General features: G+C 44.1%; 1 protein-coding gene across 6 annotated transcripts in view; it reads right to left on the bottom strand.

Annotated features, from left to right (window-relative positions):
* Positions 1 to 21,269, bottom strand: part of TRIM55 (tripartite motif containing 55) — a 59,187-nt gene that overhangs the window by 24,220 nt on the left and 13,698 nt on the right. For all 6 annotated transcript variants that reach the window (XM_043880125.1, XM_043880124.1, XM_043880127.1 and 3 more), the window contains 2 exons: positions 14,254 to 14,419; positions 11,939 to 12,034 (listed from right to left, as the gene is read on the bottom strand). In XM_043880125.1, the coding sequence (XP_043736060.1) occupies positions 11,939 to 12,034; positions 14,254 to 14,419 (262 nt within the window). The remainder of the gene's footprint in view (positions 1 to 11,938; positions 12,035 to 14,253; positions 14,420 to 21,269) is intronic.

Here is a 21,269-nt window from a genome sequence, read left to right as displayed (position 1 = left end):
TATTATTATTATATGACCATATATGGTGTAAAACACTCATAATATTGCCTAGCATACAGTAGGCATGATGTCAGTGTTTGTGAAATTTAGATTCCATTTTCCTTAATTTGAGTCGTTCAGTTGTAGAATTTTGAAGCTATGTGGACTATCAGAAGTGAGTACATGTGTGCTAAGTCGCTTCAGTTGTATCCAACTCTGTGTAACCCTATGGCCTGCAGGCTGCCAGGCTCCTCTGTCCATGGGGTTCTCCAGGCAAGGATACTGGAGTGAGTCACCATGCCCTCCTCCAGGGGAATCTTCCTGACCCAGGGATCAAACCCACACCTCATGTCTACCTGCATTGGCAGGTGGGTTCTTTCCCACTAGCACCCCCTGGGAAGCCCAGACTCTCAGAAGTAACCTGCTCCAAACCAATCATTTCACTCATGGGGAAACTGAGACCTAGCAGAGTTGAGTCACTTTCTCAAGTCATTTGCCATTTAGCATTGGTGCCTCACATGTAGCCAAGGTTTCTGAACTCTTGGGTCCTTGCTACCCCAACCAAATAGCTGTGATTTGCTTTAATTTGAAAAAAATGTATGTGAACCACTTATGAACTAAATATATGCCTCTTCACAAAGCTACCACGCTGAAAGCTGAAAGTAGGCTTTTACAGGCAAAAAACTCAAATTGTTTCAGAAGCATATTCATTATAATTCTTTTAACAAGATTCCCTAAGTGCTTACTAGGTATCAGGCATTGTAAGATCAAAAAACTTGTCATACTTTCCCAGTGTTCAGGTGGGTGGGAGGAAAATTATTGTATTTTCTACTTTCTAAGAGGGAAACCTCACTTCTGTTTTTTTTTTTCTTTTCCTCTTGATGAATGTGCCTTTATATAGTTCTATGTAAAATATGTAAGAGTTAGACAACTTTGTTTCTGAAATGGGAAAAACACATGCTTATTTTTTGGAATTATGAAATTGATACTTACAAAATTTTAGAAATCCACTTAAGATGTTCAGGTTAACCTAATGTCATATTCAAATGAGAAATAGAAATACTCTATGAAGTTGAAATTCTATTTTTTACATATATTCTGAGGTAGAAGCAACACATGAGATATTAGCATGGTCAACCCTCCATCTTTCTGGGCTATGAGACTTTCAAAGTGCTGTGAAAGTCAGTGAACACCAAACACTTCAGTTTATCAACTTGCCCCCTGAGGCAATTAGGGAACAGGTATATATGCTATGGAAACAACAACAACAAAAAACCACTCTCAGAGGCCACCTTGCTACTGATAGTCATTACTCTGATGTCATATCCACTGTGCCTTTGTAAAAGTGGACCTGGAATGCTTTCAACAGAGTCTTTCTAGCAACCTAAAAATGGAATGGAAAACATGTGAACCTCTGCATTATCAAAATGTTGGCAGACAGTACACTTTAAAGGACAGCTGTTACCTGCAAAAGCTTGATAGCAACCATGTTTATCTCTCCTTCACACACACAAAAAAAGTCCCCATCTCAAACATTTCTCCTTGTTTTTGTCATAGCTTTTTGTTTATTTGAGGAAAAAGACATGTATCTTTAAGCCCAGTTCCAGGCTGGGTACCTCCCCTACTTTTCTGTGCACTAACTGAATCAAGACATATACTTTCTGAACTTTCACGTTTACTTTTTCAAATATTCTGGACTTTCCTGGTGGCTCAGATGGTAAAGAATCTGCCTGCAATGTGAGAGACCCAGGTTCGATCCCTGGGTCAGGAAGATGCCCTGGAGAAAGGGATGGCTACACACTCCAATATTCTTGCCTGAAGAATTCTATGGACAGAGGAGCCTGGTGGAGGAGTCCATGGGGTCACATAAAGTCTGACACAACTGGGCAACTAACACTTTCACTTTTTCGAATATGATGGCTGTGGTTCTTATGAGTATAGTGTAGTGTGGTATGGTGTGTGTGTGTGTGTGTGTGTGCGCATGTACGCCCACACACGTGTTTCTGCATGAGTCTGTTTAACAATTGAAGTAACTTCCATTATAAATACACTAGGTGTTGGCCTCCAAGCATATTCTGATGCAAAGCCTCTGACTGCAACTTGACCTTCCTCTTGGCTCTGCCAGAGACAGTAACATTTATATTTCTTTATATAGAAGAACAAATTAAAGATGTCTGTAATACCTTAATGAAAGTAAAAATTCATCCCAGGACTTCCTTGGTGGTCCAGTGGTTAAGACTCTGTGCTTCCACTGCTTTGGGCACAGGTTTGATCCCTGGTCTGGGAACTAAGATCTCACATGCAACGTGGGGCAGCCACACACACACACAAAAATCCATCCCGTCTCTAGAGAGAAGTCAGTATGGGTAAAATATACCAAAAAGGGGTGAGGATATAAAGGGAAGACTGTTTTGCTCACATGGAAATGGTAAAATGATAGGTAGACTGTTTCTAACCAATGCCATAACATCTAGATGAAAAGAAAAAAAAATTAAGTAGTCATTTGGTTGCTTCTTTAGAAGCGAGTAGGTAACCTACAATATTTATCTTAAAAACATTGTTTAGATGTTGCCTTTATAGAAATGTTAAAATTGACAGGCTCTAATTTTTAGCCATTCTTATATTTTAGTGGAAATAAGAAAAAATAAGATGTGTGACTGCAAAGGGGTGCTTTTTCATGGGAAAAAAATCAACAATAGATGATCATATACTAAAGAGTAGGTAGATAGCCTGCCAATCAAAGCAGCACTATTAGGTTTTATCATTAACTTTTCATTCACTCAGTCAGTTCAGTTCAGCTGCTCAGTTGTATCTGATTCTTTGCGACCTCATGGACTGCAGCATGCCAGGCCTCCCTGTCCATCACCAACTCCCGGAGTTTACTCAAACTGATGTCCATTGAGTCAGTGATGCCATCTAACCGTCTCATCCTCTGTCGTCCCCTTCTCCTCCCATCTTCAATCTTTCCCAGCATCAGGGTCTTTTCCAGTGAATCAGTTCTTTGCATCAGCTGGCCAAAGTATTGGAGTTTCAGCTTTAGCATCAGTCCTTCCAATGAATATTTAGGACTGATTACCTTTAGGATGGACTTGCAGTCCAAGGGACTCTCAAGAGTCTTCTACAACACTACAGTTCAAAAGCATCAATTCTTCAGCATTCAGCTTTCTTTATAGTCCAACTTTCACATCCATACATGACTACTGGAAAATTTACTGAAGATTTACTGAGCCCAGCCCTGCCCATCAGAACAAGACCCAGTTTCCCCTTATTCAGTCTCTCCCCATCAGGAAGCTTCCATAGTCTCTTATCCTTATTCATCAGAGGGCAGACAGACTGAAAACCACAATCACAGAAAACTAACCAATCTGATCACATGGACCACAGCCTTATCTAACTCAATGAAACTATGAGCCATGCCGTGTAGGGCCATCCAAGACAAACGGGTCATGGTGGAGAGTTCTGACAAAACGTGGTCCACTGGAGAAGGGAATGGCAAACAACTTCATTATTCTTACCTTGAGAGTCCCGTGAAAAGTATGAAAAGGCAAAAAGTTAGGACACTGAAAGATGACCCCAGGCTGGTAGGTGCCCAAGATGCTACCGGAGATCAGTGGAGAAATAACTCCAGAAAGAATGAAGAGACGGAGCCAAGGCAAAAACAACACCCAGTTGTGGATATGACTGGTGATGGAAGTAAACTCTGATGCTGTAAAGAGCAATGTTGCATAGGAACCTGGAATGTTAGGTCCATGAATCAAGGCAAATTGGAAGTGGTCAAACAGGAGATGGCAAGAGTGAACACTGACATTTTGGGACTCAGAGAACTAAAATGGACTGGAATGGGTGAATTTAACCCAGATGACCATTATATCTACTGCTGTGGGCAAGAATCCCTTAGAAGAATTGGAGTAGCCATCATAGTCAACAAGAGAGTCCGAAATGCAGTACCTGATGCACTCAAAAATGACAGAATGATCTCTGTTTGTTTCCAAGGCAAACCATTCAATATCACAGTAATCCAAGTCTATGCCCCAACCAGTAATACTGAAGAAGCTGAAGTTGAACAGTTCTATGAAGACCTACAATACCTTCTAGAACTAACACCCAAAAAAGATGTCCTTTTCATCATAGGGGACTGGAGTGCAAAAGTAGGAAGTCAGAAATACCTGGAGTAAGAGGCAAATTTGCTCTTGGAGTACAGAATGAAGCAGGGCAAAGGCTAATAGAGTTTTGCCATGAGAATGCACTGGTCATAGCAGACACCCTCTTCCAACAACAACAAGAGAAGACTCTACACATGGACATCACCAGATGGTCAATACCAAAATCAGTCTTTGTAGCCAAAGATGGAGAAGCTCTATACAGTCAGCAAAAACAAGACCAGGAGCTGATTGTGGCTGAGATCATGAACTCCTTATTGCCAAATTCAGACTGAAATTGAAGAAAGTAGGGAAAGCCACTAGACCATTCAAGTATGACCTAAATCAAATCCCTTGCAATTATACAGTGGAAGTGAGAAATAGAGTCAAGGGATTAGATCTGATAGACAGAGTGCCTAAAGAACTATGGATGGAGTTTGTGACACTGTACAGGAGATAGGGATCAAGACCATCCCCAAGAACAGGAAATGCAAAAAGGCAAAATGGTTGTCTGAGGGGGCCTTAAAAACTTTTCATTGGCTCACCCTTTCCCCTGGCACTTATTCCTCTCTGAAAACAATCTTATTTGTCTTACTGTCTAAACTCCTCCTCTGGAATAAACTCTTCTTGAGAGCAGGAACATTTTTTTCTGTTTATCTCATCACTATTTCAAAGCATTATGTGTCAGAATATGGTATATAATGTACATGTGAGGAACACAGTCTGAACAACTAGATGAATGAAATATGACTTGTATTTAGGAATCCTCAGCCCTCACTCACAAGTTTCTATCAATACTGTGTTCTCTTCCAAAGGCATGTATTTAAGTGGATGCTCAAAACCTCTTCTTCATTCAACACTCAAAAGAAAACAGCAAAAAATAGCTAGGAAAAAAAATAGCTAGGCAATTTCGGGGACAACATTTAACTCACGACAGGTTTTTTTTTTTTTTTTTTTTATCTGTACAGTAAGAGACAGGCTTAGATGATTGCTAAGGTCCCTTCTGACTCTGCAGTTCCAAAGGCTCTACAACTTTAGGTAAATGTGGAGATCTTTGGAGTCTTCAGACTGTGAAGTGCCTCTTTATACATAAAACACTTTTTTCTACGTGGGGCACGTTTCAGAATGATCATCAACAGCACTGAAATGTGAATTATACATTCTAGCCCAGTGATGTCAGTCCCAGCTTGGGACTGTGCCATGGCCATGACAGGAAAGCCTAAGACAATTGTGTCTACTGCTCTTGCCGTGTAAGGCGCATGACTCTGTGACCAAAATAGAGCTGAAGATAAGCTCTGAGCCCACCACTTGTCGCTGAGCAACTGTGACTCGACCCAGCCCATTCATATCTCCACCACATTCCTCAACTTTCCAGACACCTTTGCTCAAAACAGCGGCTCTGGGTCTGGAGGGGTCCACCTAGCCTCATTTGACATACAGTACCTCCAAATTACCTTCATTAAGCCAAACAGGGTTTCATTCTTTCTCCCCTCGACACCTGCCCCAAATCAGACAGTAGGTTAATCATGCTCAAGAAAAAAACTATAGTAAAGTAGGATGATTCTCCTGAAGAATTCAAGGCCAACCCCTCATTGGTAAAACCCAATTCTAGTCATGAACACATGAGAGAAGCCCCATGAATTCAAACTATAGGATGATAACCCTGGTCTCTGACAGGCTTCCCTAGAAAAGGGGCAGACAAATTAGAAAACCACCACCTCCCAAGGGACATAGGCTGGTGTTTAGCCTCTCCCCCACCAGCTCAGCACCTCTGTGCAGCATTAGCAAAAGAACTCTGTTCAATAGCCAGGGGTCTCAGGACTCCCAAACATAGACTCTTTCCCACCACATGATGTTGCCACCCACTTCATGTTGGAAGAATAATTATGCTATAACTTAAGGGGTTCCTGGCATTAGAGGTTTTCTGGGCTAGTCCAGATCATTTATAAGATCGTTGAGAAACCCTCCAGTGGCTGAGGGTCAGGTGTACCAGCCCTGACTTGAGCCCCTCGAGTCACTGAAACCACAAGACCGGCTCAAGGCCAGCCAAGCAGCTGTTTCACTCACTCCAGTCTGCTGTGAAGAGTTGGCACCTTTCCTGGAAGGGGCCCAGCCTCCCTCTGTCACCAGTATTTCAAGTTATCAGAAAGCCCCAAAGTGTAGAGTTAATACCTACTTCCATTCATTTTCAGTTTTTCCCACTGCAGGGAGTTGCTTCACCCTGCCATCATAATTGGTCAAGATCTTGAAGCCTTACTCTAACACCACTTAAAAGATGCTCCAGTAGCTCACATGATTATTAGCATCATTAGGTGAAGTGTGCTCTTTCCATGCAGGGTGTGAGAACAATACAAGGTAACACTTTGGGAGCCCCCAGCATGTGCCTCTTACCCCACTTAGTGATCACAGCAACACTATAAGGAGTTTATTGACCCTCCTGTACCACTGAAGCAGGTGAGGGACAGGAAGCAGAAGTAACTTGCCCAAGGTTATATCATTAAGTGGCACAGCTAAAATTCACACCTCTGAAATATGTTCTTTAAGCATCTGTTAGGCTGCTTTAAAAATTCTGGCCTGCTTATTAAAATGATTGTTATTATATTTATTACTTCATATTTGTAGCTGCATGGACAATGTCTCAAAGCTGTTCAGGTAAAACTACTGTTTTGGAGGGACTTCTCTGGCAGTCCAGTGGATAAGACTCTGTACTGCCAATGAAGTGGACATGGGTTCAGTCCCTGGTCAGGAAACTAAGATCCTACATGCTTGTGTGCTATGGCCAAAAAAAGGAGAAAAAAAAATCACTGTTTTGGAAATATAACGGATTTCTTGTCATTGCAAAATCATTGGGGGATTTTATTAAAGGTGGTGGTTTTCAGATACTGGAAAAGCTCAAGATCAAATATTTTTAGCTGTTTCCCCTAGATGGGCATTCACACGGAACAAGATTATTTCTAGCCTGGCTGCCTGGGGAAGGCTAGTGCAAATAGCCTGCTCTCTTGGTTTCCCGGTGACCTTTCAGTAGTCATGTATGGATGTGACAGTTGGACCATAAAGAAGGCCAAGCGCCAAAGAATTGATGCTTTCAAATTGTGGTGCTGGAGAAGACTGTTGAGAGTCCCTTGGACAGCAAGGAGATCAAACCAGTCAATCCTAAATGAAATCAACCCTGAATATCCATTGGAAGGACTGATGCTGCTGCTGAAGCTCCAATACTATGGCCACCTGATGCGAAGAGCTGACTTATTAAAAAAGACCCTGATGCTGGGAAAGATTGAGGGTAAGAGGAGAAAGGCACAACAGAGGACAAGATGGTTGGATGGCATCATCAAATCAGTGGACATGAGTTTCAGCAAACTCCGGGATATGGTGAAGGACAGGAAGCCTGGTGTGTTGCAGTCCATGGGGTCAAAAAGAGTGGGACAAAACTGAGCACCAAAGAACAACAGGAGGGTTGCCTTTTGTAAAGACAAGAGGGAAGGAACATTTTCCAGGAATGAGGAATGAAAGTCAAGCACATGTTTCTAGAAGCAGAGAGCTCCTGAGGCAGTGCAATTCTTGACCCCCACCAGCAGCCCCCTCCCTGTCCCAGTCCGTCCCAGAAGAGCTCCAGGTCTAGAGAGGTAAATGCAGCTTTAGATCATGCTGGGCTCATCTAGAACAGCCCAGAAGGCCCTCCAACAACCTGCCATCGCAAGCTCTGAGAATGTCTCAGAGTCAGGAGGACTAAGAAGACCACGGTTCCTTCATCTACCTTTAGCCCACAGCAAAAAGGGAGTGCCACTCCCCACGACGCAGTTCAGACTGCCCTTCACGACCGCAGTCCATCTCAAAGCCACTCCCGTCGCCACTCAAGCTCACATCAGTGGCACATATGATTTGTAAAGCCTAACAAGAATCCCGAGTGGGTCTGACTCTAAGCTCAGCATCTCAGGGGCTGGTCCTAGGCTGGGTGCTTGCCCAGCCTAACCCTGCAAGACATTATATGATTAGGGACAATCATATAAATTAGACATCACAAGGAACGGGCTACACTCAAAGGGCAGGTGTCAGGGCCCCACAGGGAGAGGGTGTGTAATTAGGGAAGGATGGTGCCCACCCCTAGGGCTGCTCTAGTTCCGTCCCTGTGTGCTCTTCATCAATCAGAAAAGAGAATGCTTCAACAACAGCACCTCACCCTTTGGCTGGGAGCCACGCACGGCTTCTCAGAAGATGTTTCCAGGCAGGTGGTGAACGGAACCAGAAAGAGAAACAACTAAACCAGGAAGGACAGGAGAAAGAGACACTCTGGGACCCCGGCCCTGGTACAGAATTTACCTGCTTGACAGGGGAGACCCTCATGTGCTTCACTATGTGCTGCCCTGCTGGTGGGCCTGGGAGGTGGTCCTGGCTCTGCAGACTGTCACCTTAGTGATTCCAGGTACATGGTAGGGCCGTCTGTAACTGTCTCAGCACTCAAGGCCTCTTCATATGCAGGATATTTGCATCAGTTCAGTCAGTTCAGTCATGTCTAACTCTTTGTGACCCCATGGACTGCAGCATGCCAGGCTTCCCCATCCATCACCAACTCCCAGACCTTACTCAAACTCATGTCCATCAAGTCAGTGATGCCATCCAACCATCTCATCCTCTGTCGTCCCCTTCTCCTCCTGCCTACAATCTTTCCCAGCATCAGAATCTTTCCCAGTGAGTCAGTTCTTCACATCAGGTGGCCAAAGTACTGGTGCTTCAGCATCAGTACTTCCAATGCATATTCAGGACTGATTTCCTTTAGAATGGACTGCTTGGATCTCCTTGCTGTCCAAGGGACTCTCAAGAGTCTTCTCTAACACCACAGCTCAAAAACATCAATTCTTTGGCACTCAGTTTTCTTTATGGTCCAACTCTCACATCCATACATGACTACTGGAAAAACCATAGCTTTGACTAGATGGACCTTTGTCGGCAAAGTAATGTCTCTGCTTTTTAATATGCTGTCTAGGTTGGTCATAGCTTTTCTTCCAAGGAGCAAGTGTCTTTTAATTTCATGGCTGCAGACACCATCTGCAGTGATTTTGGAGCCCAGGTAGGAATCATAAAGTCCAAGATCTCCTGGGGCTCTGAGCCAACCCCTACATTTCCAAGTGAGCCACTTAAACTGATCTGAAAGAAGTGTGCTTATCTGAGCCATATTCATTCATGTATTCTTTTTCCCCTTACTCTACTGGTTATTTTAAAAATCTCAGGCTCATTTTAGAAACATGAGAAGTACAGGAATATGTAAGGGAGGACTTGAAAATCACTTGTAGTCCCACTGTTTACTACTCTTAGACTTCAGGTTTCTGGCATTTTCCCCCCTCTGATTGTATCTGGAGTTATTTATGAATACAGACATTCTGCCCTGTTTATATACCACTTTTTCATCTTAAGTTAAAATTCCAGAAGTGAATTGAACAAATAAAAGGGATGGACACTTTTAAACCTCCAATTCCCTGGTGGTTCAGAAGGTACAGAATCCACCTGCAATGCAGGAGACCTGGGTTCGATCCCTGGGTTGGGGAGATCGCCTGGAGAAGGGAATAGCAACCCCCTCCAGTACCCTTGCCTGGAGAACTCCATGGACAGAGGAGCCTGGCGGGCTACAGTCCACGGGGGTGCAAAGAGTCGGACATGACTGAGTGACTTAACACACACACATACCAATTTGCAGACTCATTTTGAAGCCTGGAGGGGGACGATGACACACGTTCCTCCAGGGAACTGTGAAAATACTTGTAAAAGGGTGTCTATTCACCCAATATTTTTGTTAGGAATAAGAGGGGTGATAATGCTGACCTTCACTGCCAGAAAGTTCATCCTGATATTGACACTAACTCCTTCCTGTGGGCAGAGCTCCAAACCTGTTCCTTCTCATCTTGTTCGCAATGAAAGAAAAACCAGCTGCTTCCTTCTGTGCCACTAACCAGCCTCCAGGAAGAAAACCTGCTGTCACATCTCTTCTCGTCCTCAGTGTCCTCTGATGCTGTCTAAATGGTGCTAAGACCTTTGCACTTTCTCAACGGCAGTGCGACACCCAGGGCTTTTCTTGTTTTTGTTTTCCAGCCTCAACATCCAGACAGAGAGCCCATTCCCCTGATGGAGGTCTCTGATGAAGGTCTGAGTAGAGACCTTCTCTATATAGAGATGAACTCTCTGTATAGAGATGAACTCACTGCCCACAAGCAACACACTCCTATTTATACACTCAAGACTCAGGGTGGTACCACACCAAGTGCTGATTCATGGCCTAATGACAAAATTTTATTTGGCCTTGTCTGTGAATAAGGGAAAAGGAAAAAAAAAAAAAAAGTTTGTCCATTTCAAAATCTCTTTGAGCTCTTCACCAAGAGGAAACTTTCCTTCTAAAAACCAGTTCCAAATCCATCATGAGTCTTTTCAGGAATATGAATATGGAGAAGAGAGGATACTGACTTCAATGATATGTAAATCTAAAATGAGATGATGTCCTGAAGTCACCTAGGAACAGGCCTTTACCTTTTGATAGAATTCACCTTTCAAGCAATAAAATGGTCAGATTAGGGTATTTATCAGGCACTCTCCATATGCCAGGCACTGTGCTAAGCATTATGCTTATGCTTATTTGACTGCTCATGGTTAAACTCTATAAAATGGATACTTTGCTCTATTTTCCCAGGAGAAAACTGAAGGAATGAATGTAAATGTGAATAGATCTTAAAGCATAATGCTTAATTAAAAAAATATTAAGCAGAATGAGAAGTATGACACCATACCATTTATAAAATTAAAAGACATGCATATAGCAATACACATTTTGTAAGAATACAGGTAAATGGAACACTGGGCTTCACTGCTGGCTCAGCAGTAAAGAATCTGTCTGCCAATGCAGGAGACGCAGGTTCAGTACCTGGGTCAGGAGGATTCCCTGGAGAAGGAAACGGTAACCCACTCCAGCATTCTTGCCTGGGAAATCCCATGGACAGAGAAGCCCGGCAGGCTACACAGTCAGTGGGGTTGCAAACATCAGATACGACTTAGAGACTAAACAACGTCACCATGCAGCTCAGATCTGCACATGACTTTTCTAAAGTACCAAACAGCATTTCTTAAGACCATTTGGATTCCCATAAAAAACTTTTGCTCTAACAACACTCATTGTCATTACTTGGAAATTGATTTTTTATTTTAAATTTGGCCATGCCATGTGGCATGTGAGATCTTAGTTCTTGGACCAGGGATTGAACTCAAAGCCCCTACACTGGAAGTTCAGAGTCTTAACCACTGGAACTACCAGGGAAGTCCCAAAATTGCTATTTCCTATAGCTAACCCTTTAAAATGAGGTTGTCCAAGAAACAGCACCACATGTAACCACCACCTTGATCAATGTGGTAAAATCTGCCTTGTTGCCTGACGGGGTATTTTCTCTTCCTGTGCCAGGAGGTGAATCTTTTTTTTAGAGACACATCAGAAAGGAGGTTGGGGCTGCCCAGGTGGAGCTAGTGGTTAAGAACCCACCTGCCAACACAGGAGACATAAGAGACGTGGGTTCGATCCATGGATCAGGAAGATCCCATGGAAGAGAGCAAGGCAGCCACTGCCTAGAGAATCCCATGGACAAAGGAGCCTGGTGGGCTATGGTCATAGGGTTGCAAAGAGTTGAACATGACTGAAGCAACTTAGCACACACGCATGCAGAAGGGAGGTCATTGCATAAGGAAAGACTGAAATGTTGGAGCAGGGATTTCTACGGTTGTGTCGAGGGAACCACAGAACCCCAGGAGCTTAGGCGTGGCTTACCCTCCCTTGAAGCTACTTGACTCACCTCAATCGTCTTACAGGTGCTCTCCAGCTGGCTGATCACCCCCTGGACCCGATCGTTGCTTCCCACGAGGACAGCAATGCCATCACTGAGCTCGGACTAATGGAGAGAAAAGAGGGATTCAAGATTTTAGGGGCTTTCTAGTCCCCCACTGATTATGGGTTCATCTTAGTACTGTTTTCATGAGTTCTCAATATAGGGTCCATGGAACCCCCTAGTGAGGAACAGTGATGCTGGGAGATCTGAGAACCTCCTAATCTTATAAATAAAATCCTGGAAGGATGGGTGTATAAATGCATTTGTCTGGGAAGAAGCTTCACAGTTTTCATCAAATTCTTAATGAAGACTGTGACCCTGCCAAAAACATTAAGAACACTGAATTATAGGCCATAGACAGCGAATAGCACATTCAAGCTAAATAATTCTAAGAACTGTTTATAAATTGAATGGAGACCAGTATGTGACATCAGGGGTCCAACATGAATTATTTGAACCTTTAATTATTTGAATTATAGCGCAGCTCAGGATCAGTTTTTTGGTTTTTTTTTAAGATTTACATATTTATTTTTGGCTATGCTGGGTCTTTGTTGCTCCATGCAGGCCTCCTCTAGTTGCCACGAGTGCAGGCTACTCTTTGTTGTGGTGCACAGGCTTCTCATTGCAGTGGCTTCTCTTGTTGCAGAGCGTGAGAAGTAGTTGTGGCACATGGGCTTAGTAGCTCCACGGCATGTGGGATCTTCCCCAACCAGGAATTGAACCCATGTACCCTGCACAAGCAGGTGGATTCTTAACCACTGGACCACCAGGAAGCCTTCAGGATTAGTTTTACTAGGGAAATATTTCATTTATTCACCAAATACCTGTGATACACCCTTCTCTGTGCTAGATGCAAACAAATACTCATATATTAGACTCAGTCATTACAGATTTGAAACTAACATTCCACTGTTTCTAGGGGAAAACATTTTTTTCAGCTTAAAATTCCCCTCAGACTCTTTTGACCTGAAACGATTTCACTGTTCATACTTAGGGAATGAATGGGACTCAGGAAACCTACATGCTTGGTCCAATTCGGCCTTTAGCTTCTCTATGGTGTTGGGCAAACCATGTAATCAGTTTGGACCCTACTTGTCTCACACATAAAGTTAGAAGACTGGACCAGAACAGTGGTTGTAAAACATTTTAAAGCTGCAGAACCCTTTTTCCACATGGGAGCTAATATATAATCCCAATGGATCAAATAATGCTGCTCTGGCCAAACAGGAGCAGAACAGAAGTCCTGTCAGCCTACCTCTGTCCATCCCTCATGGTCTCAGGGCTCTGAGGGGAATGGTGTGACCCAGGTACCATTCAGTTCTAATAGGCTGTGACTTTGGGGAGGGGCAGGTAAAAGGAAAAGGCGGGTAAGTCATAAGTGGATGGGACAATAAATAACTGTACAGCTATTTTACTCAATCCTGCTTCTTTAGCAGTTTAGTACTCACTGGTTGTAACTGGTGTTGCCCAAAGGTTTGACTTCCAAATTTGATTCCAGTTCTATATTTGCTCAGTAAAACACTACTGTGGAATCTGTGATTCTTAGAGGAAGAAGCCGAGATGTGGAGCTGCTCAAATCCTAGATGCTAAGACTCGGTCACAGCTCTCTGAGCCCACAACCCCTCGTTCATTTGCATCAAATGGGTAAGTTCCTACCTGCCTGTGGGCCGTAGGCTGGCAGGTTAGCGATAAGCTGAGACACCCCAAAATTGCTCTTAATGAGGGGGTGATGCTGAGGCCCTGGAGTGGGGGGTGCAAGGGTGGCATGTGTCAGACCCAAAGGGGGCCTTCCAGGCTGACCTAGGGGGTCAATTTAACCCAGGCATGAGGACTAGCCTAAGGAAACATTTAACAAAATGCCAGTCATTGTAACTACACCAGATAGGAGTGGGGGAGAAGAGGCCTTGAGGAGGGCCAAAGGAATCTTTGGTTGAGGAACAAAGAAAAATATTCTGAGACTGGAGTAAGAAGTTATCCTTTTATTTCCTATGGGCTGAACCTCAGTGTTTGAGCAGCTTGAGCTGGGACTGGACCCCAGAATAGTATGCATCTTCAGCAACCTCTAATGGTGGAAAAATAGCGACCTTTCCCCTCCACACCCCCTCATGACCCTCTGCACCCCACCTTGCCCCCCGCCCTCCCGGGCATGCAGTAGTCCCTTCGGCTCTGCCAGTGCTCTCCCCTCCCCCGCAGCCTCTGGGCCCTCTGGTCCGGCCTGTGGGCCTCTCTCCTTCAATCACACTTGGAAGGGGCTTTGGAGGAGGGGCAGGAGGGCGTGTTACCTTCTGCCTCTGGAACACGTGAGTGAGGGGAGCCACCTGGCAGTCTTTGTGCGCCCCGAAGACCTTGCACAGAGAGCAGGTGGGCACTTCGCAGTTGAGACAGTAGATGTTGATGCGCTCGTCTTCATGCTCCTCACACATGGGCTGGTCGGACTTCTTTTCTGGTCTGGGAGGAGGTAAGGTGGATGAATCAGCTCAGGTTGCAGCATAGCTGAGCGTGGTTGGCTGAACCTTCCTCCCCACCCCCAACGTACCCCCAGCAACCCTGCACCAGCGACTACCAGGGCCCCTTTCACGTGCTCAGAGCCCTCCAAATTCCCTACAGGTTTAGCAGCAGCGTTCCTGACAAATGAACCAACTTAAGAAACTCTGACTTGTAGTTTTTGCCAGTTTCTGTGGTGTGAGGGCTTCTCCATGGCTGATTTCAAGATTTAAAAACCAGCTAATGCAACTCCTGCAAGTTGAACACTGGATTCTTAGGCGCCGCTTCAGCACCAAATTCACGAGTCTCTCAAAAGACATTTTACAAATCCAGGTAAAGAAGAGGAGGCAGCTGAAAACGAAATCTTAAGTGTGCACTAGCTCTGAGGCCCGTCTCCCCACCCTTGTGGCCTCTGGCCCCCGCAGGAGGAATGAGAGGTCTGGGCTGGGGACGCCTAGATGTCTGATCATCTCCTCTGTGCTGGTTGGAAGTAGTTGTATGTAAGAGAAGAAAGGTCAGCGAGTGCTCTGTTAATTTGTTTGGGTCCCCTCCTACCAGTAGCCCAGAAAATTAAACTTCCTGAGGACTCAGCAGTGGTTAAGAGTAGGTAGTCTGTGCTCAGTGGATGTGAACAATTATACTGAATACTTGAGGCAAAAAGGAAAATGCAAAATGCTGTTCTGGGATGTGGTGGTAAACCGGAAGTGCAAATTTCACAGATAATTCCCAAGTTTCAGTTTTCCCAATAGGTCAGCACCAACCAAAACTTTTCAGAGCTGCCAAGGTAATAATGGGCATTGGGTTTGTATGTGCTAGTGAGACGATGACCAAGCTATGAAGAGGCAGAGAAGGGCAGTGACAAGTCATTGGTACTTAAGGATAAACTGTTGGCTGCAGAATCACCTGGAGGAGCCCAGTTCACACAGCCGTATGCTCTCCTGACCATCAGGGAGGCTTAGGTGTTACATCAAGATCAAAATTGCGTCATCTTTAGTGTTTTAGGCTCCCTCTGGAGACCATGGTGGGGGGTCCAGCCTACTGGAAGTAGAGCCTACTTATACGAAATCTGGAATTTGGATATGACCTATCCAAAGCCTGAGGCTGTTAATAGATTTCACAAGTGTTTGAAAAATTTAAATACAAGTTCAAAAGTTTTCCTCATTTTCCCTAACACATTATTTAGAAGCATCTCAGATTTGGGACTGAATTTTTATCTTATTGAAGTATACTTGATTTACAGTATTGTGTTAGTTTCAGGTATGTACAGCAGAGTGATTCAGTTTTATATGTATTTTTTCCAGATTATTTTCCATGATAATGTTATTACAAGATACTGAATATATTCCCTGTGGTTTTCAGTAAATGCTTGTTGCTTATCTATTTTTTGTATAGCAGTTTGTATCTGTTAATCTCATACTCCTAATTTAGTCTTCCCCCTTTCCTTTCCCCTCTGGTTACCATTAGTTTGTTTTCTATGTCTGATGTGAGTCTCCTTCCGGTTTGTAAAGGTATAGTTTGTATGTAGATTCATTTATATTATTTTTTTTGATACCACATATGTGATAACATAAAATGTCTTGCTCTATCTGACTTACTTCACTAAGTATAGTATTTTTCTATGTCCATCCATGTTGCTGCAGATGGCAATGTTTCATTCTTTTTAATGACTGAGTACTGTCCCATTATGGGGCTTCTCAGGTGGCTCAGTGGTAAAGAGTTTGCCTGCAATGCAGGAGACGTGGGTTAATCCCTCGGTTGGGAAGATCCCCTGGAGAAGGGAATGACAACCCATTCCAATATTCTTGTCTGGGAAATCCCATGGACAGAGGAGTCTGGCAGGCTATAGTCCATGGGGTCACAAAAGAGTCAGACATGACTTAAGCGACTGAGCACATATGCGCTATCCCATTATATATATTATTGTCTGTCTGTTTCCTCCAATGGGACGTGAGCTCCAAGAGGGCAGAGGTCATGGGTTGTCTTCTTTTGCTGGGTTCCCAGTGCCAAAAACAGTGCCTTGCATAGAGTGGGCACTCAGTAAATATTTGCTGGATGTCTAAGTGAGAGGTGGAAGGGAATTTGCCAGTATTCCCCATGCTCTAAAGTAACACGGCTCCTCTAGAGAAGGCATGTGAACAATGGGGAGAGCTTGGTCACTTGACTCCCCTTAGTGACCAAGGAAGAGACCAGACAACATCTTGAAGACTACATTTCTAAATGACAAAGGTGGGACTTCCCTGGTGGTTCAGTGGCTAAGACTCTGTGCTCCCAATGTAAGGAGCCCATGTTCAATCCCTGGTCAGGAAACTAGATCCCACATGTCTCAACTAAGAGCCTCATGCTGCAACTAAAGATCCTGAGTGCCACAACTCACACTTGGTGCAGCCAAATAAATAAATATCTTAAGAATAGATGACAAAGGCCTCCAGGGGTTAGCTAGAGACTAGGAGTGGTGATTTGGTCTTTGCATCATCAAAGGCCTCACCACCTCTAAAACCTTCCCTCCTGTGTCTCTCCACCTTGGAATAAATGTCAGTGAGAGTCTGGAGCACATTTCCTGGGAGATGGTACTGCTGATGCCCTTCCGCCGAGATATTTCCCAAAGGTGGCCTTTGTCCCATGTGCTGTTCTGAAGTCAGCAGCTCTGACCAGAGACAGTGTTGTAGAGCTCAGACATTTGCAGTGTGTGCAATACTGAAAATGTGGAAACAGCCACAGGCTCTTCATGTAGTTGTTGATTGTGATGACTTTTGGCAATATAGACCAAGGACTGCCTGAAATATTCCTTATTAGGCTTTTCTTGTTCAGTGTGGCTGCACAGCCTGAGGGGCATCCTACACTTACACCTGGGTGTGGAAGGAAAACATTCAGACACCTCACAACACGTAACAGACTTGGGACAGACATGGTGCCTAGAATAAAGATATAAAGGCAGTTTCATGAGGTGAGTGTGGCTGAGCTCTTAGCTATGGTTTAGGACTCAGAGTCAAATGTAAGCTGTGTCCTCCCTACTGTCCCATGCAGACTGGTCTCTGGGAGTCTGTAGTCTGCTCCCTCTGCTCTCTGGGGCTTCTGGGACCATCCTGGAGTTTCCTGAAGGATGGGCATCTGGTGCTGACATTTCAGGCATCACCTTTAGAGTCAAACTGATCTCAAAGCTTAATTAATCCCAGTTCAGTTTCACCATGTGGTGGGCATCGGGGCCTTAGGCAAGTTCCTTCAACTCTTTCGGGCTCAGCCTTTCCTCATATCTGAAAATTGGACTAGGGGTCTTCTAATTAAATATGCCAGGATAACATAGGCATTTGCTTATTTACATTTCCTGCTGAAATCCCACTAAAATGAGAGTAAGGGAATAAAAAGGTAGAAATCAGTAAGGACAAAAAAATGAGCAAGGTGACAGCAAAGAAGAGATGGCAGGCAAATGCTGGAAATTGTGAACATCTGACGAAGAGAAGTCACCTGTTTGAACAGCATCTTGGTTCTGCTGATAGCCTTCTTGAGAGAAGCAAGCAGGAAGCAAACTGCCTCAGTTTTACAAGTTTCCCTGTAAAGGCCCTGGGATTGCAGAGCCCTGGCACCTGGAAGGTGAGAGTGTGGGGAGGGCTGAAAGGGGGACTTTTTGTACACTTTAGAGGATTACTTAAGGATGTGCTCCACAAAAACAATAGAGTAAACCAATAAAGGAGATGACAAAGGATCTAGGAAACAAGGGATTCATCCCAGGGGAAAGTAAATGTATCATAGAAAGTGAAGCCTAACCATGAAAGGGTTTAGCCCTCATTGCCTTCAGTGAAGTCAGTGAGTAATGTCTAAAACTGAAAAATCCAGGGAGAGGAGCTACTAGTAGTGGACACAGGGCTCTAGGTGATAAACGGCAGAAGAAAAACGGAAAGAAACAAACATGGCTGACTCTGGGAGGTGAGGCTTAGTGGCTGAGAGATGGTAGGGCCAGGAATGTTGCTCTCTTTAGAGGCCTTGCAGTGCTACTGGAATGCTTAAAATTATGTATATGCACAGAAATTGCTTTGAGTTGTCATTGCTGTTGTCTAGTCGCTAAGTCGTGTCCAACTCTTTGGTAATCTCATGGACTGTAGCCTGCCAGGCTTCTCTGTCCACTAGATTCTCCAGGCAAGAATACTGGAGTGGGTTGTCATTTCCTTCTCCAGGGGATCTTCCCGACCCAGGGATCAAACCTATGTCTCCTGTGCAGGAGGCATCTCTAGCATTGCAGGCAGATTCTTTACCACTCAGCCACCAGGATGAAATATTTAAAAATTTTAATAAGGTGATAATAATAATCACTACAACCTTAGGAAGCATCACTACAAACAAAGCTACAGGAGATGATAGAATTCCAGCTGAGCTATTTCACATCCTAAAAGACGATGCTGTTAAAGTGCCACACTCAATGTGCCAGCAAATTTAGAAAACTCAGCAGTGGCCTCAGGACTGGAAAAGGTCACTTCTCATTCCAATCCTAAAGAAAGGCAGTGCCAAAAAATTTCATCCCAATGTCAAAAAATGTTCAAACTACTACAATTGCACTCATTTCACATACTAGCAAAGTAATGCTCAAAATTCTCCAAGCTAGGCTTCAACAGTACAGGAACCGTGAACTCTCAGATGTTCAAGCTGGATTTAGAAAAGGCAGGAACAATAGATCAAATTGCCAACATCTGTTGGATCATCAAAAAAGCAAGAGAATTCCAGAAAAACATCTACTTCTGCTTTATTGACTGCGCTAAAGCCTTTGACTATGTGGATCACAACAAACTGTGGAAAATTCTTCAAGAGATGAAAATACCAGACCACCTGACCTGCCTCCTGTGAAACCTGTATGCAGGTCAAGAAGCAACAATTAGAACCAGACATGGAACAATGGACTGGTTCAAAATTGAGACAGGAGTACGTCAAGGCTATATATTGTCACCCTGGTTATTTAACTTATATTCAGAGTACATCATGAGAAATGCTGGTCTGGAAGAAGCACAAGCTGGAATTAAGATTGCTGGGAGAAATAACAATAACCTCAGATATGTAGAGGACACCACCCTTATGGCAGAAAGTGAAGAGGAACTAAAGAGCCTCTTGATGAAAGTGAGAGAGCAGAGTGGAAAAGTTGGCTTAAAGCTCAACATTCAGAAAACTAAGATCATGGCATCTGGTCCCATCACTTCATGGCAAATGATGGGGAAACAGTGGAAACAGTGAGAGACTTTATTTTCTTGGGCTCCAAAATCACTGCAAATGGTGACTGCAGCCATGAAATTAAAAGACGCTTGCTCCTTGGAAGAAAATCTATGATCAGCCTAGACAGCATATTAAAAAGCAGAGAGATTACTTTGCCAACAAAGGTCCATATAGTCAAAGCTATGATTTTTGCAGTAGTCATGTATGGATATGAGAGTTGGACCATAAAGAATGCTGAGTGCTGAAGAAAGGATCCTTTTGAACTGTGGTGTTGGAGAAGACTCTTGAGAGTCTCTCGGATAGCAAGGAGATCCAACCAGTCAATCCTAAAGGAAATCAGTCCTGAATATTCATGGGAAGGACTGATGCTACCGCTGAAGCTCCAATATTTTGGCCACCTGATGCGAAGAGCCAACTCATTAGAAAAGAACCCTGATGCTGGGAAAGATGGAAAGCAGGAGGAGAAGAGGACAACAGAGAATGAGATAGTTGGATGGCATCACTGACTTATTGGACATGAGTTTGAGCAAGCTCTGGGAAATGGTGAAGGACAGGGAAGCCTGGTGTGCAGCAGTCCATGGGGTCACAAAGAGTTGGACAGGACTGAGCCACTGAACAACAACAATAATAATCACAATCTCATAAGACTGTAAAAATTAAAGAATTATACATGATTCATATGTATAGCACCCTGAACAGTGGCTGATACATACTCAACACATAATTAGTTTGGCTTACTGTATTTTAAAGTTAATTATCATGTTCATTGGCTTCCTTGGTGGCTCAGATGATAAAGAATCTGCCTCCAATGCAGGAGACCTGGTTTGATCCCTGGGTTGGGAAGATTCCCCAGAAAAGGGAATGGCAACCCACTCTAGTATTCTTGCCTGGGAAATCCCATGGACAAAGGAGCCTGGCAGGCTACAGTCCATGGGGTCACAAAAATCCAGACAGGACTGAGCGACTAACACTTTCACTTTCATCATGTTCATTATTAATATTGGTGAAATTAGTTCCTTCTCTCATCACCCCACCTCTACCCCCAAACTGCGGCTAGTTCAGCACCCTGTAGAAGGCTCGATAAGAAAGCCAGGTTGGGCATTCCCTGATGGTCCAGCATGGAAGACTCCATGCTTCACTGCAGGGGGCATTAGTTCGATCCCTGGTCAGGGAACTAAGATCCCACATGCTGCATTTCATGGAGGGCCTCCCATCCCCAAAAAAGAAGGCCAGGCTTTGTCGAGATCTACAATTTCTAGCCATTCTGTGGGAGGCCAGAGTTGACCAGCACCTGCCCTTTCTGCCTCCATTCCAATGTGGGCCAGGGTTTATCTCACTCTGTATATCCAAGTGATTTCAGAGTCTCCTCTTGTACCCTGAGGCTTAGGATTCTGGGCTGGTAAAGCTGCCAGCCCTCAGGAACTGTGTTTATGTCCAAACATGTGCCCAAGCCCTGTGCACAATTGGTGGTTCTGCTACCAATTAAAAATGCCCCCAAAGCAAGTCTGAGGTAAGAAGCAGTAGCATAAGAAGAATCTGAGAATCACAAAAGCACCAATAGTCTACTCAGCTCTGAGTTTCGATATTGGAAATTTGGTTCATTGTTTTTATACAATTTGCC

Source organism: Cervus elaphus, chromosome 21 (genome assembly GCF_910594005.1).
Source record: "Cervus elaphus chromosome 21, mCerEla1.1, whole genome shotgun sequence".
Classification (NCBI taxonomy): Eukaryota; Metazoa; Chordata; class Mammalia; order Artiodactyla; family Cervidae; genus Cervus; species Cervus elaphus.
This window is presented reverse-complemented; position numbering and strand designations above follow the sequence as displayed.